Below are 12,259 nucleotides of genomic sequence, written 5' to 3' on the forward strand. Positions count from 1 at the left end.
AATAATACTCCTTCTATTTCTAGGAAATCCATTTTGAAGAAAAAAATGTTTCAAAAAATATTATTTCCATTCCGAAAAAATTCACGATAAAATAATTATTTCAAAAAGTTGTAATTCTATATTTTTAATGTATTATTTAATGGTTACTGTAAACTTCAGAAAACATAATTCTATTTGAAATTGGTTAAAAATATGAAAAATAACTAACTTCAAAAAATAATATAGTGACCGTTAAAAATTACTAATATATATCTTATATATTAAAATAGAAGTCACAACCTTGATTCATGTGTGACTTTTTTAAAAATGGACTCTCACTAGAAATCAGTTATCATATTCATTTATTACTAATAATATTGATTAATAATATATCATTCCTAATATAACATCGACTCCTAAGAATCCGGATTGGTTAACAAACTCACTTTGATTCATGTGTGATATTTTTATTTGGATCATCATTTAAATTTTTTATTAAATGTATTTCCTTAATGCTAGTATATAATCTTTTAACTACTTAAATCATAATATAATTTGATATCTTTTAATTTAAAATATAAATATATATATATATATATATATATATATGTTTTTTAAACAAATGTGTTGAAAAACATTATAACAATATCTTAATTATCAAAAATTGTATATAAATATTTTCACTAATTTTGTAATTAGTAATGAAATTAATGTTATTATACATTAATATATATATATATATATATATACTCAGTTATCTTTTATAAACATTATATCTAACTAATTTTACTATTTTATAGTTATATCTGTCATTTTAAAATAAAACATTGTATTTAACTAAATATGATAAAATTATTTTAAACTGATAAATTAATATATTTTATTTTCACAAACATTAAAAATTTATGCTAGAAATATAATATGTTGGTAGAACGGGTTAACATTAGTAAATTAGATAATTTATGTATAAAATTAACTTATCTTAAAATTATATATATATATATATAGTTATTATCTTAAATGAATAAACATAAAAAATATTGATAAAAAAAATCTAACGCTTTGAATTACGGGTCAGGATCATAATAATTGAATAAAAAATAATTTAAAAATATATATAATAAAAAATATCAAATATATGTGATGTTTACCGCATGAAAACTGTCAAATTGTTATATTTAAAATAATTATATATAAATATTTAAATATATAAGTAACTTAAAAAATATATTCTAATTATGTAAAATATATATAAACATGAAAATTAATATCCACACGGTTGTACGAGTCCAAATCTAGTAAATATTTTAAAATATATTTATTTTTGAAGTAATCCAGTTGAGTATACACACTTGGGGAAAAAGCGAAACGTCTGTTTACCTTTTTCTACCCTTCCAATCAAATTGATTTTTTTGGTTTCCCCTTTCTCAGAATATTTTTCCTAAAAGTTTTGCGTTTTTATTTTTCTGCTTAGAGAACAGTGCAGGTGGGAAGATCAGAAGTTTTGCGTCTTTGAATCGATCAGGTAAAATCCATTGTGTCATCTCCGTTTCTCTTCTTCTGAACATTTTGCTTAGAATGAAACTATCTTTATTGAGCTTAGTCACTCTTTTTTTTTTTTTTTTGTGTAGTGAGGATGCATAATCATAATGATGCAGTGAAGGATGATGAAGCGGTTAAAGTTGGGAACTGTTTTGTGGAAAATGTTCAATCTTTTCAAGAAGAAGCTGCTAAATTTCCTTATGTTGGTGATAAAGTTAAAACTTAGATGGAATCAACTTCTCCCTTATCACATCTTCTTATCTATGGGTTTCATGGAATCTACATGATGTTGCTCTCTCTCTCTCTACTATCTTCTTTTTGGTTCAATCACTGTGCAGGAACCTCTCTCTAGTTTAGCTGCAGAGTACCAAGCAGGGAGTCCCATTCTGCTCGAGAAGATCAAGGTTGTCTTTCTTCTTCCTTATTTGTTTGCTTTATATATGTTTGTTTTGTAGATATTAGACAATCAGTATATTGCAATCAGACGAACTAGAGGCGATGGAAATTGCTTCTTTCGAAGCTTCATGTTCTCTTACCTTGTATGTTCTTATCTCTAATTGTTGCTTCTATCTCTATCTAAAGTTGTTGTTCTTCTTCTTCTTCTTCTTTTTGTTTATTAGGAGCATATTTTGGAATCACAAGATGGTGCTGAAGTTGATCGTATCAAGGTCAATGTTGAGAAATGTAGAAAGACTCTTAGATTTTACTTTTGAGGACTTCTTTGCGGTAAAGAAAACGACCAAACCTTGTTTTGATGATCATTTAGAAACGTTCAATCTCATTAATCTTATTGATACAGTTGTTCCTCGAGCAACTAGATGACATTCTCCTAGGAAGTGACGAGTCTATAAGGTAGAGAGAACTGTTATTTTATGAAATGGTTAGACGTCTCTTCTCATAGTATATCATCCTTTTTCCTCATTACAGCTACGAAGAGCTGGTTTACAGAAGTAGAGATCAGTCTGTCTCTGACTACAGTAAGCCACTCTAAAAAATCTTTGATGACGTATAGATCCAACCAAACGTAGTTTTTGACTGATTCTGATTTGTGTCTCAGTTGTAATGTTCTTCAGGTTTGTTACTGCTGGTGAAATACGAACTCGTGCAGAGTTTTTCGAACCTTTTATAACAGGACTATCAAACTCAACAGTGGATCAGGTTCGTACACACACTTATAATAGAAAGCTTTGAATCCTCTCCCTAATAGTTTTTTTTAATCGTAGTTCTGCAAGATATCGGTTGAATCGATGGGAGAAGAGAGTGACCATATCCACATAACGGCTTTGTCAGACGCGCTTGATGTTGCAATTCGGGTTGTGTATCTTGACCGTAGCTCGTGTGATAGTGGAGGTGTCACTGTGAACCATCATGACTTTGTTCCTGTGGGCACTAATGAGAAACAAGAAGAAGCTTCTGCTCCTTTTATAACCTTGTTGTATCGTCCAGGCCATTACGATATCCTCTACCCCAAGCCATCTTCTAAGGTATAAACACTTGATCACCATATAGCCTTCTCTTCCTTTAGATTTTTACCTGGTTTTAAGTTAATGGTTGTGTTGTTACAGGTATTGGACAATGTGGAGAAAATGATCGTTTGACATCATAAACTGGTTAGAAGATGTTTACAAAATTGGAGGTAATATGGATGAAACACCATGGAACAACCAACAATTGCATCATCTCTTTACTCCTTGATTATGATCAAAAAACCTTTTTTTTGCAACATCAGAGAATGGACTTTTTTGTTTTGCTGTTGATATTCATCAAAGTCTTCTTTCATAGTATATCAAACTGAACCAAATGGTTTGTCAAATAATCAAAAACAGAGGTCTAAGTTGTTTTGATGACTTGATTTAATGTCTCTAAACTGAATTTGAATATATTCTTGATAGAGAGACAAAGCTTTTGGACCATTATTGGTCTTGTGTTACTATAAAAGAAATCAGAACTCCCCCAAATATTGTAGGAAGTGTATGTTCTTCAAATTTGAGTGGTTGTGTGTTTACACTGAAGGGTGAACTACAACTGGAGCTTCTACTTGCATTGTTAAGTCTTTAAACTGAAGAGCTATGATTGGTTTTGATAGCATCACTGCTACACTTAACCGCCTTTCATTTTCAAGCGACTCTTGTGATGTGTGATTCTTATCTGCCTCATCTTCCAAAGGCTTTGATACTACCGCAGGACTCACAGGCCTCACCCTGCAAAAGATTTCAATATATCTTCCTTCTAATAAACGTTGTCTGCTATGTTATTAAGAGATTGACCTTAAGTAGTAGCAGAAGCATAACCTGCAGTGGATGTGGCAAGAGTATTTGAGCAGGTTTGGGTTGAACTTTGTATTGCCACTGACATATTATTTGACATTCTTGATGAGCTTACTGAGCCAAGAAGTCTCCCATGGAAACAATCAAATGAACCAAACTTTTACCTAAAACTCGGAAGCGACATTTTGATTGCTGGTCCCATCCATTTTCCTAGTTTGGTCTCTGATTCTGAGGTAGCCAGTTAGACCATTACTTAGATATCAAAACATGAAATGAGTTTTCTCATTACACAGATGCAAAAGTTAGACCAACAAGCAAAGAACTCACCGTTTGATCTAATTTGGATGTTGCAGATATTTGCAGAAGCAGCACTATCAACTTCACTAACTTTAACCTCCATCAAATCCTCAGGGTGAGACAGAGTAGTTCCCAACCCAAATGTGTCTAAGAAACCAAAAGCTCTTTCCCTTTTTCTCTTTGGAACTGCAGTGATTTTCTGCTCCCAACCAAAAAAAAAAATTTAATTTTACTCAAAGCAGATCATCTTGTTTTACACATGTTTCATCCCATTCTCCAAGAGTTCAGGAAGAATTATTTTGGTAGTTAATGATTGCAATGTCTCTACTTTATGTAGACAAGATTTTATCTTGTTTTCATCATTTGGTTTGGTAGTTAAAAAAAAAAGAAAACTTATTGGGAGCCTAATCAGTAATTATTACAAGGTAAATCACTTTTAAGACCAAAGTATAGGCACTAACTTTAGAAAATCTTGCAACTTGGCTTGGGAGTCCTACTTCCTGCAACACCACCATGTTATTTTTATAATAAAATGCATTATTATCCTCCAGTCTCTCAAAACATTCCATTGATATAGAGCAAAGAGAACAAAGTAAGACCCACCTACCTTGCGTCCGTGATGACAAGCCTCGTTGCTGTTCACAAGCACCCTCGCCGCCCATCTAAAGGGATATAAGAGAAGGAACGATCACTTAATAAACTCATGTGTTTGATAAGCATGAATTAACTAACAGAATATTCCCAATCACTTGAGTCAAATTTTGCTTTACTAAAGAATGGTTGGAGGAAGGAGAAGAATGAACATACGCGCATGATGTAGGAGGGTTCCATACAATCCCTGCAATCATGACAAGCTGTGAAACAAAAACAAAAAGCAAGAGAGAGAGTCGATTAAAGAATGTTGTGGGATGATAAAGTTTGAGTAAGTAGGAAGTTGTAAAGGAAAGGCAAGAAGAGACCTCATCGAAGACACCAGCGGGACTATCATCGTAGCTAGCCAGGAAAAACCCTCCAAGAGTGTACCTGTATAAAAAAAATCACATAAGAAAGACATTTGTTTAATTATTTTTGAAAAAGATCATTTAAGCAAGAAAGGAACAACCCTGTAGAAGCTTGTTTATACCCAAAAGCTTCAACAAGTCGAAACTCCTTGGGGATGAATGCTCGAGCAGTGGAAGCCTTCACAAGATGAATCTGGTACAACGCACTGAAAGCAAAAAAAGAAGCCAAGTTAAAAGCAACGAAGAGACATTTTTGAAAAGCTACCCAATTAAAAGAGGTTACTTGCCTTCCTTTGAATATCCATGGAGGTTTAGCATAACCAGAAGAAACATTCCTTTCTTCAACCTCCATGAAAGTGATGCAATCTACGCCACAAAAGAGAAAGAAAAAAAAACATACCTTAGGAGACAAGTTATGACAAAACCTGAGTGTAAATGGAACTTGCACATATCAAAGAGTTCTTAACTAATTAGCAAATATCCAAAAGTGACATCAAAGCATCAACAATCTGCACACCATATTCAAACAATAAAGCTACAGCAAATACGGTACATATAAAACATGGCAGATAAAACCCAATCAAACCCAAATTGCCAACTTTTTTTTACATGTAAGATCTAATTTGGTAATATTTTCATTTGTAAGAAAAATCTAGAAAATGAAAACCCAGAAAAGGAAACAAGCACTATGCTCAATAAAAATGTAAAGATGAGGACACAAATTCAAAATGTCTCCTCTTTAGAATTAAAAGAGAGAATAAACAAAAAAGGGTTGAGGCAAGTGGGTTTATTTAACCGTTTATTTACTTTAAAAAGTGGATTTTTCCAAAGATATTTTCTTATACAATTAGCAAGAAAAAAAATAGCAAAACCATTGGCGGAATCTCTTATGAAACAGAGTGTAACCCAGAAACTGTTGCATTCATTTGTAAACAGAACCATCAAAACTAAATCCAGCGATTGCCTAAAAAATCTATAACCATGTAAGATGAGTAACACAAGAAGATTCACAGAAACTGCTACCATTACAAATGGTAATTCAAACAAAATTATAGAAAAGAAACTAAAAAATGTTAACTAATGAAACAAATCCAAACCGCGTTCCAAAGCCTTCGGCAGAATGAAATCTTGATGAAGATTCAGATGGAGCGAAGGTTTCGGTGTGTAGTTGAGCCGAGTTATTTAAGAAAAAATAAAAACTTTCATGGAAATAAAAATGTGGATTTTCCCTTATCTGAATTAAAATAATAACAATAAAAAAAGAAGAACCGACAGAGATTTATGTGAGTGAAGGTTCTCGTTGGTAATAAGGAGAAGCGATTGAGAAGTGGATAGGCTTTGGTTCTTCTTGGACCAATCAGTGAGACTTTTGTCTCTCTTTCTTTTCTAAGCTTTTATCTTATTTCGCGCCAATCCGAAGTTAACATCATCTCCCACCTTCTTTCACTTGCTATCGTTTTAATGATTGCCCTCATTTGTCTATAAATTAAAGAGCAAATTAGCTCAATATACTGAAAAGATTGAAAATACCAAGGATGTGACAACTATGTGTCTGTGGAGGAAGGCATAACATTGGGGGAGTTAGGGTACTTGATTAATTAGGGTAAAAGTTTAAGGTATGGGGTGCAATTTCTCTAAATTAAACTTGGCATAGTTTTTTTTTTGAGAAAGAGCTTAAAAAACTTGGCATAGTTAGTTGTTTTTTTTTTTGCTTAACTATAATTTTTATTAACCAAATATGTGAATACAAATATTTTAACTTCACGGAGATTTAAAATCCACATACAACACCGAGATATAGTATCACCCATGAATACTTAGAAGGATCATATGCTATCCAATCGAAACGGCATTGTATTTTTCACCACAACGAAAACAAATTTATCCCACGAGTCGAAATAAACTGTCTCTTGCACCATCTAATTCTACCACACGAGACAGAGACATACAAACCTAAACACAATAAAATCTACACAAGATGACTTCATAAGACCATAGCATTGTCTTAAGATATGTATATTAATATAGAAAACTCTTTTATATCTTCCTTATTATATTTGAAAATCAAATGCAAAAGTAATATATAAATTTGAAACATATATTGTAAGTTAATTATTAATTATTTTATCAATTATAAATTTGGTTCTTAAAATTACAAGTACATTTTAATCTTTTATATAATTAATCCCCATCTAAAGTGTACGCATCAACAAAAAAAACATAAAATTGTATTCACAATTTTTTAATATATAATAATATATAGTCATTGATTTTTATTTAATATTAACTGAAATAAGATATTAATATGAAATAACATTTAAATTAATATATAAAATCTAAATATTATTACATCGAAAATATTAAAATATGTTTATATAAAATAATATATAGAGTTATATTTTTAGTCAAAAATTTTCTTCTAGGGTTAGTTATATACTATATATCAGAATGTGGATTAATTCTATAATAATTATATTTGGATATAATCTAATGATTATTACTTTATTTTACTATTGTATACATTTTAGATGAAGAGAAAACTCCTTAACTATATATAAAATTATAGCTAGTTGGCTTATAAATATAGCACCAAAATATTTTTGAACATTAATATATCACCAAACTTTACTCCAAATCCAAGTCAAAATAGAGCAATCTCTTTACTATTATTTGAGGAGCATTCTAAATAATAAACCTTTGCCTCATGTGTTATTATCAAGATTGTCATTACTTATGTGTCATCATGAGAGCTTTTCTCATAGCATTTAGTGAATAACCCTTGCTTGTCTAGACTAATTACATATAGTGTCATTGGACATTTAAGTTTCATGTTTATGCATAGTATAATTGGTTTTGATGGATTATACATATATCTCTTATTTTCATGCGAGTTTTAAAAATGTATTTATTGCTTTCATGCTTATATCTTCTCATTTTTTCTTGGCTGTATCTTTTTTTGCAACCTAACAATACTAGTCAACTGTATTGTAATCATTATCGCATTGTAAACAAGTTTTTATTTCATATATTTCTTATTGGATGATTTACATTCTACAAAATATAATATTGGTGTATGAGTTTTATATGGAGTGATAACACATTTCGTAGTTTGAAAAAAATAGGACCATATATTGATCGACGTTGTAGAAAGTTGCTATATTTCTAATAAAGTATAGTTTACTACATAAATATAATGCATAATCTAACTTTTTTTTTAATGGTATACGTACTATGTAAGCGTATAGTTTAAATATTATATATAATATAATGCATAATCTAATTCTTTTTAATCTTCTATGTACTAGGTGGTGCCCAAACAAATTTAGTGACTATATATATGGCAATTTTTCAATGCAATTTAATAATATTTGCCCTATATTTCAAATCATTGAATGTATAAATTAATTGCCATATATATTGGGCATTCGAAAAATTATTTCTTGATTCACACTAGAACGCGGAAGACATTGAATGCCATATATATTGGGAAAATATTATTAAATTTATTTACTTTCCATTATATATTCACAAATTAGCATTCGAAAAATTATTATAGGAAAGTTTTGACTCAGACCAGTATTCGTATAGAAATTAGAACAATTTGTGCTACAATTATTTATTAATTTAAAGTCTTATACAAATTCTATTCAATTCATTAGATTAAGCACCAAGATTCTGAAATTAAGGACTCAACCCATCAAAACACGTCAATCTGGTTATATTCGATCAAGTTAATTTACAAAGTTAATTTTGTTTCCTATATTTTGATTTCTTAATTATATTACTTTCCATAATTTTAAGATTGGCAGCTAAAAGTTAGGGATTAATTCGATTTGATTTAGGTGAGATAATACTCTTTTCTCTCTAATTTTTCATAAGCAAAACCCTATAAGTGATCCCTGTATATAACATTAGACTGAAATTCATCCACATCAAAACCTACTATTTTTCTACATACAAAAAAAAATTCATGAATTTCGTCTTTGATTTTGCTTACATTGTTTTTTATCATGATAAGGTCGATTAAAGAATGTGATTAACAATGATGGGTTTCAAAAATTATTTTTGAACCTAACGATGTTCCAGAAATCGATGTTTTCAGAAAGAGGTATAACATTTCGTTTACTGAATTTGGTAAATATATGTGTTTAGTTTGGTAAGTTGATACTTTGTTATGGCTTTCTATAGAATTGCAAACCACGAGTTCTGAAGACACTTCTAACAGTAGTTGTGGTTTTATCAATTTTTTATTTGTTTCTTTATAAATTTGTTTCTTTCATATTTTATTATTCTGTTGCATATGTTTCATTTTATTTTATATTCATAATTTATATTATGAAAACAATAATGCTCTTGCTTTTTTTTTCATCTTAAATTCATAATAAATTTATATAAGTCATTACTTACTCTTTTAGATGTATTTCCATAAAATATAATTAAAATATCCAATAAATTAGTCTATATAGTTTTAAAGTTATAATATCTTTTAATCTATATATCACTCCGCGCAAGGCGCGGGCTACCACCTAGTTATATAGTAAAAATCAATTTATTTGCTACCAAATCTAGTAGAGTAGAATATTTCCTTACAATACAAAAATTTGACTTTATAAAGAAGTAAGATGTCATCATAACTAATCAGAAAAATCCAAAACAAACAATAAAAATCCTCATATCATAAGAGAACAAATGGATTGCAAAAGATCTTTACATGCTTTCATTGTGGTATCTTCATTGTGGTATCAATCATCACTATGTTCTTGATTTCAGGTCAGTCAACCTACAAATGATATCAATTATTATATTCACTAAAGAAGCGTCATATATCATTTTTTTTTTTAATTTACAACCTTATATATATATATATTCAATTGTTTTATATATTTCATAGAATAAATTAGTTTTATTTTATTCAATTGTGTAAGATTTTTGTTTCATATGGACATCTGAAACAAAATGAATAAACGCGTGATATTAATAACCCAAAAGAAACTAATACAAAAAGAATCAGTTAAATCTCATTTCTTACCTACACATTCCAAAACATTCCTTGAAGAACTGTGTATATTTTTGTTGAGACTATCCAGGACATGTAGATGCTGATGGTGACTCTTGCAAGTATAGTCCTGGACATATAAGGTGATGCACAACTAATACAAGGTGTGCCTCGGTATGGCTTCATTTCTTGGTTGGCCATAAGGGATAGGCTCGCGACAGGCCACCGCACTCGGCAATGGGGCCAGATGCAGTGTTGTGTCTATTGTGGGGAGGCAGATGAGACAAGGGACCACCTGTTCTTCGCTTGCCCATACACTTTCACACTGTGGTTAAATGTAGTTGGCAATCTGTTTGGTCCAGACCCGGATTCTGACTGGAAAATCACGTTACAGAGAATGCTTGGGGGCACTTATGAGCGCCTTACCTACATACTTTTGAGGCTCGTGTGGCAGACCACGATCTACTTCATATGGAGGGAACGCAATGATCGACGACATAATGGGACTGTGAAGTCTGTGGCTCAGCTTGCTCGATTGATCAAGAAATCAATGAAGAACAGAATCTCCTCCACGAGGTACTACTTGAAGCCAAGACTGCAGGGACTAATGCAGAGATGGTTTCAGGCTCATTCTTAATCTTTTTCCTTAAAAATCTTAGTAGTAGATTCATACGAACTCATTCTTTGTACATATAAATTTTCCCAAAGATGATCAATAAATTTAAAATTCCATAAAAAAAAAAGTATAGTCCTGGACCATGTACAAAACAATGCAACTTTGTTTGCTCAAGATTTGGCTTTAAATATGGAGGAGACTGTGAGGGTACCATATGTTGCTGCAAGAGTGATCTACAAAGCTCAGCACCAAATTAGTTCCCTTTAGACTTCTTCCCTCATTCTGTTGATGTAATCTTAATAATATATTTTGTTATATTGGAATGATGCATGAGATGATTAGAATAATATATAATCTTGTGAAACTTAAAATTAAAACTCAGAATAAATTTATGTGAAATTTAAGTATCATATGTATTAGTTCATATGAGAAATCACAAAAATATATAAACCTACACAGACGGTAAATATATTTTTCTCGGAATGTAACTTAATTATATAGGTATATAATATACTCATTCATAGAAAATGAATTATAATATAATCATATATATATATATATACATATTATTCGAAGTAATTTGATTCAATGGTTTAGATTCATAAGAACATCTCTAATGTATTAAAGAATTAAATTTGTAGATGTTTTGTGATTATTTCTAGCTAGAAAAATGCAGCCACAAATTTTTTGTAGTTGATTTGTGACTAATTTCAAATTTTCTGGTAGTGGGTAGAGTCTTTGTGGATGGAATGATGGAACTGTAGCATTCATATTTTGTCTAGCGTGATTCTTTGAGGACTCATTTTGTAGAAACTGTTATTAAAGAGTTATTTGGATTTTTTCTAAATTTTCACCAAGTATATTTATCAAAATTTATGGATTTTTGCTTATAAATAAATTTGGATTCTCGAAATTTTATGGTGTATTTGATTATATAATACAAAATTAGTTTTGTTACAAAGAATGGAAAGACGAATAAAATGATAGAAAAGGAACTATAAAATAGATAGAAAAAATGATTTTAGAGTAAATGCAGAGGGGTATTTTTGAGAAATTAATATAAAATGCAAATAATTTATCACATATTTATGATGTTTTATTTCTCAGTTAATTACAATTCTCATTTGTTATTTTGTAGCTATTTGACTCATGAATATAAATTTTGAACATTAATAGATCACAAAATTTTACTACAAAACAAAATCAGTATAGAACAATTACTCATTTACTACCAAATCTAGAAGACTAATTATTTTTAACAGATAAATATTCAAAATTTTGCTTTTGCAACTAAAAACTACTTTAAAATTTGAGAAATTATCATGAAGAATTGCTCATTTAAATAAAACTCCAACACAAACAATAAAATCACAATATCATAAGAAAACAAATGGATTGCAAAAGATCAGTTATTATCATTGTCATTTATTAGAGGCTTTTCTAATGTACATCCAATCAATCCATATATTCAGTTGTTTATAATTTTTGTAGAAGAAGAAAAATCAGTTCTTTAACCAAGCGAGGACGGCCCAGTAGTTTTGAGGGAGCTTTGGCCCCAATA

The 12,259-nt window shown here is 30.1% G+C and overlaps 2 protein-coding genes and 1 pseudogene across 11 annotated transcripts; 2 read left to right on the plus strand and 1 right to left on the minus strand.

The window, feature by feature from the left end:
• The first annotated feature begins 1,615 nt into the window (after positions 1 to 1,615).
• LOC106446148 lies at positions 1,616 to 3,425 on the plus strand (annotated as a pseudogene).
• Positions 3,281 to 6,473, minus strand: LOC106446147 (protein NEOXANTHIN-DEFICIENT 1-like). 10 transcript variants are annotated; one of them, XM_048762436.1, is made up of 12 exons: positions 6,184 to 6,449; positions 5,554 to 5,595; positions 5,374 to 5,452; positions 5,209 to 5,292; positions 5,045 to 5,108; positions 4,893 to 4,939; positions 4,693 to 4,747; positions 4,547 to 4,585; positions 4,116 to 4,284; positions 3,953 to 4,016; positions 3,789 to 3,869; positions 3,281 to 3,722 (listed from the first exon to the last, which is right to left on the minus strand). In XM_048762436.1, exons 3-12 carry the CDS (start codon positions 5,436 to 5,438, stop codon positions 3,524 to 3,526), a joined length of 867 nt encoding a protein of 288 aa, XP_048618393.1. In that variant the 5' UTR covers positions 5,439 to 5,452; positions 5,554 to 5,595; positions 6,184 to 6,449; the 3' UTR covers positions 3,281 to 3,523. The 10 variants fall into 10 exon arrangements, with proteins under 10 accessions (XP_048618393.1, XP_048618395.1, XP_048618397.1 ...); XM_048762438.1 differs by having other exon boundaries at positions 3,813 to 3,869; positions 5,188 to 5,292; positions 6,184 to 6,438; XM_048762440.1 differs by having other exon boundaries at positions 3,813 to 3,869; positions 6,184 to 6,430.
• A 3,856-nt stretch (positions 6,474 to 10,329) lies between these two features.
• Positions 10,330 to 10,719, plus strand: LOC106448319. Its single transcript, XM_013890222.2, has one exon. It carries the CDS (start codon positions 10,330 to 10,332, stop codon positions 10,717 to 10,719), a length of 390 nt encoding a protein of 129 aa, XP_013745676.2.
• Positions 10,720 to 12,259: the final 1,540 nt, after the last annotated feature.

Source organism: Brassica napus, chromosome C7 (assembly GCF_020379485.1).
Source record: "Brassica napus cultivar Da-Ae chromosome C7, Da-Ae, whole genome shotgun sequence".
Taxonomy (NCBI): Eukaryota; Viridiplantae; Streptophyta; class Magnoliopsida; order Brassicales; family Brassicaceae; genus Brassica; species Brassica napus.

Excerpts from the sequence above, each read along its gene's own strand:
- LOC106446147 (XM_048762432.1), bottom strand. The coding sequence starts at position 5,438 with ATGGAGGTTGAAGAAAGGAATGTTTCTTCTGGTTATGCTAAACCTCCA. Across the intron at positions 4,586-4,692 it reads CTTGTCATCACGGACGCAAG|GAAGTAGGACTCCCAAGCCA; the intron begins GTAGGTGGGTCT and ends GTGGTGTTGCAG. Across the intron at positions 3,723-3,788 it reads TGCTTCTGCTACTACTTAAG|GGTGAGGCCTGTGAGTCCTG; the intron begins GTCAATCTCTTA and ends AATCTTTTGCAG.
- LOC106448319 (XM_013890222.2), top strand. The coding sequence starts at position 10,330 with ATGCAGTGTTGTGTCTATTGTGGGGAGGCAGATGAGACAAGGGACCAC.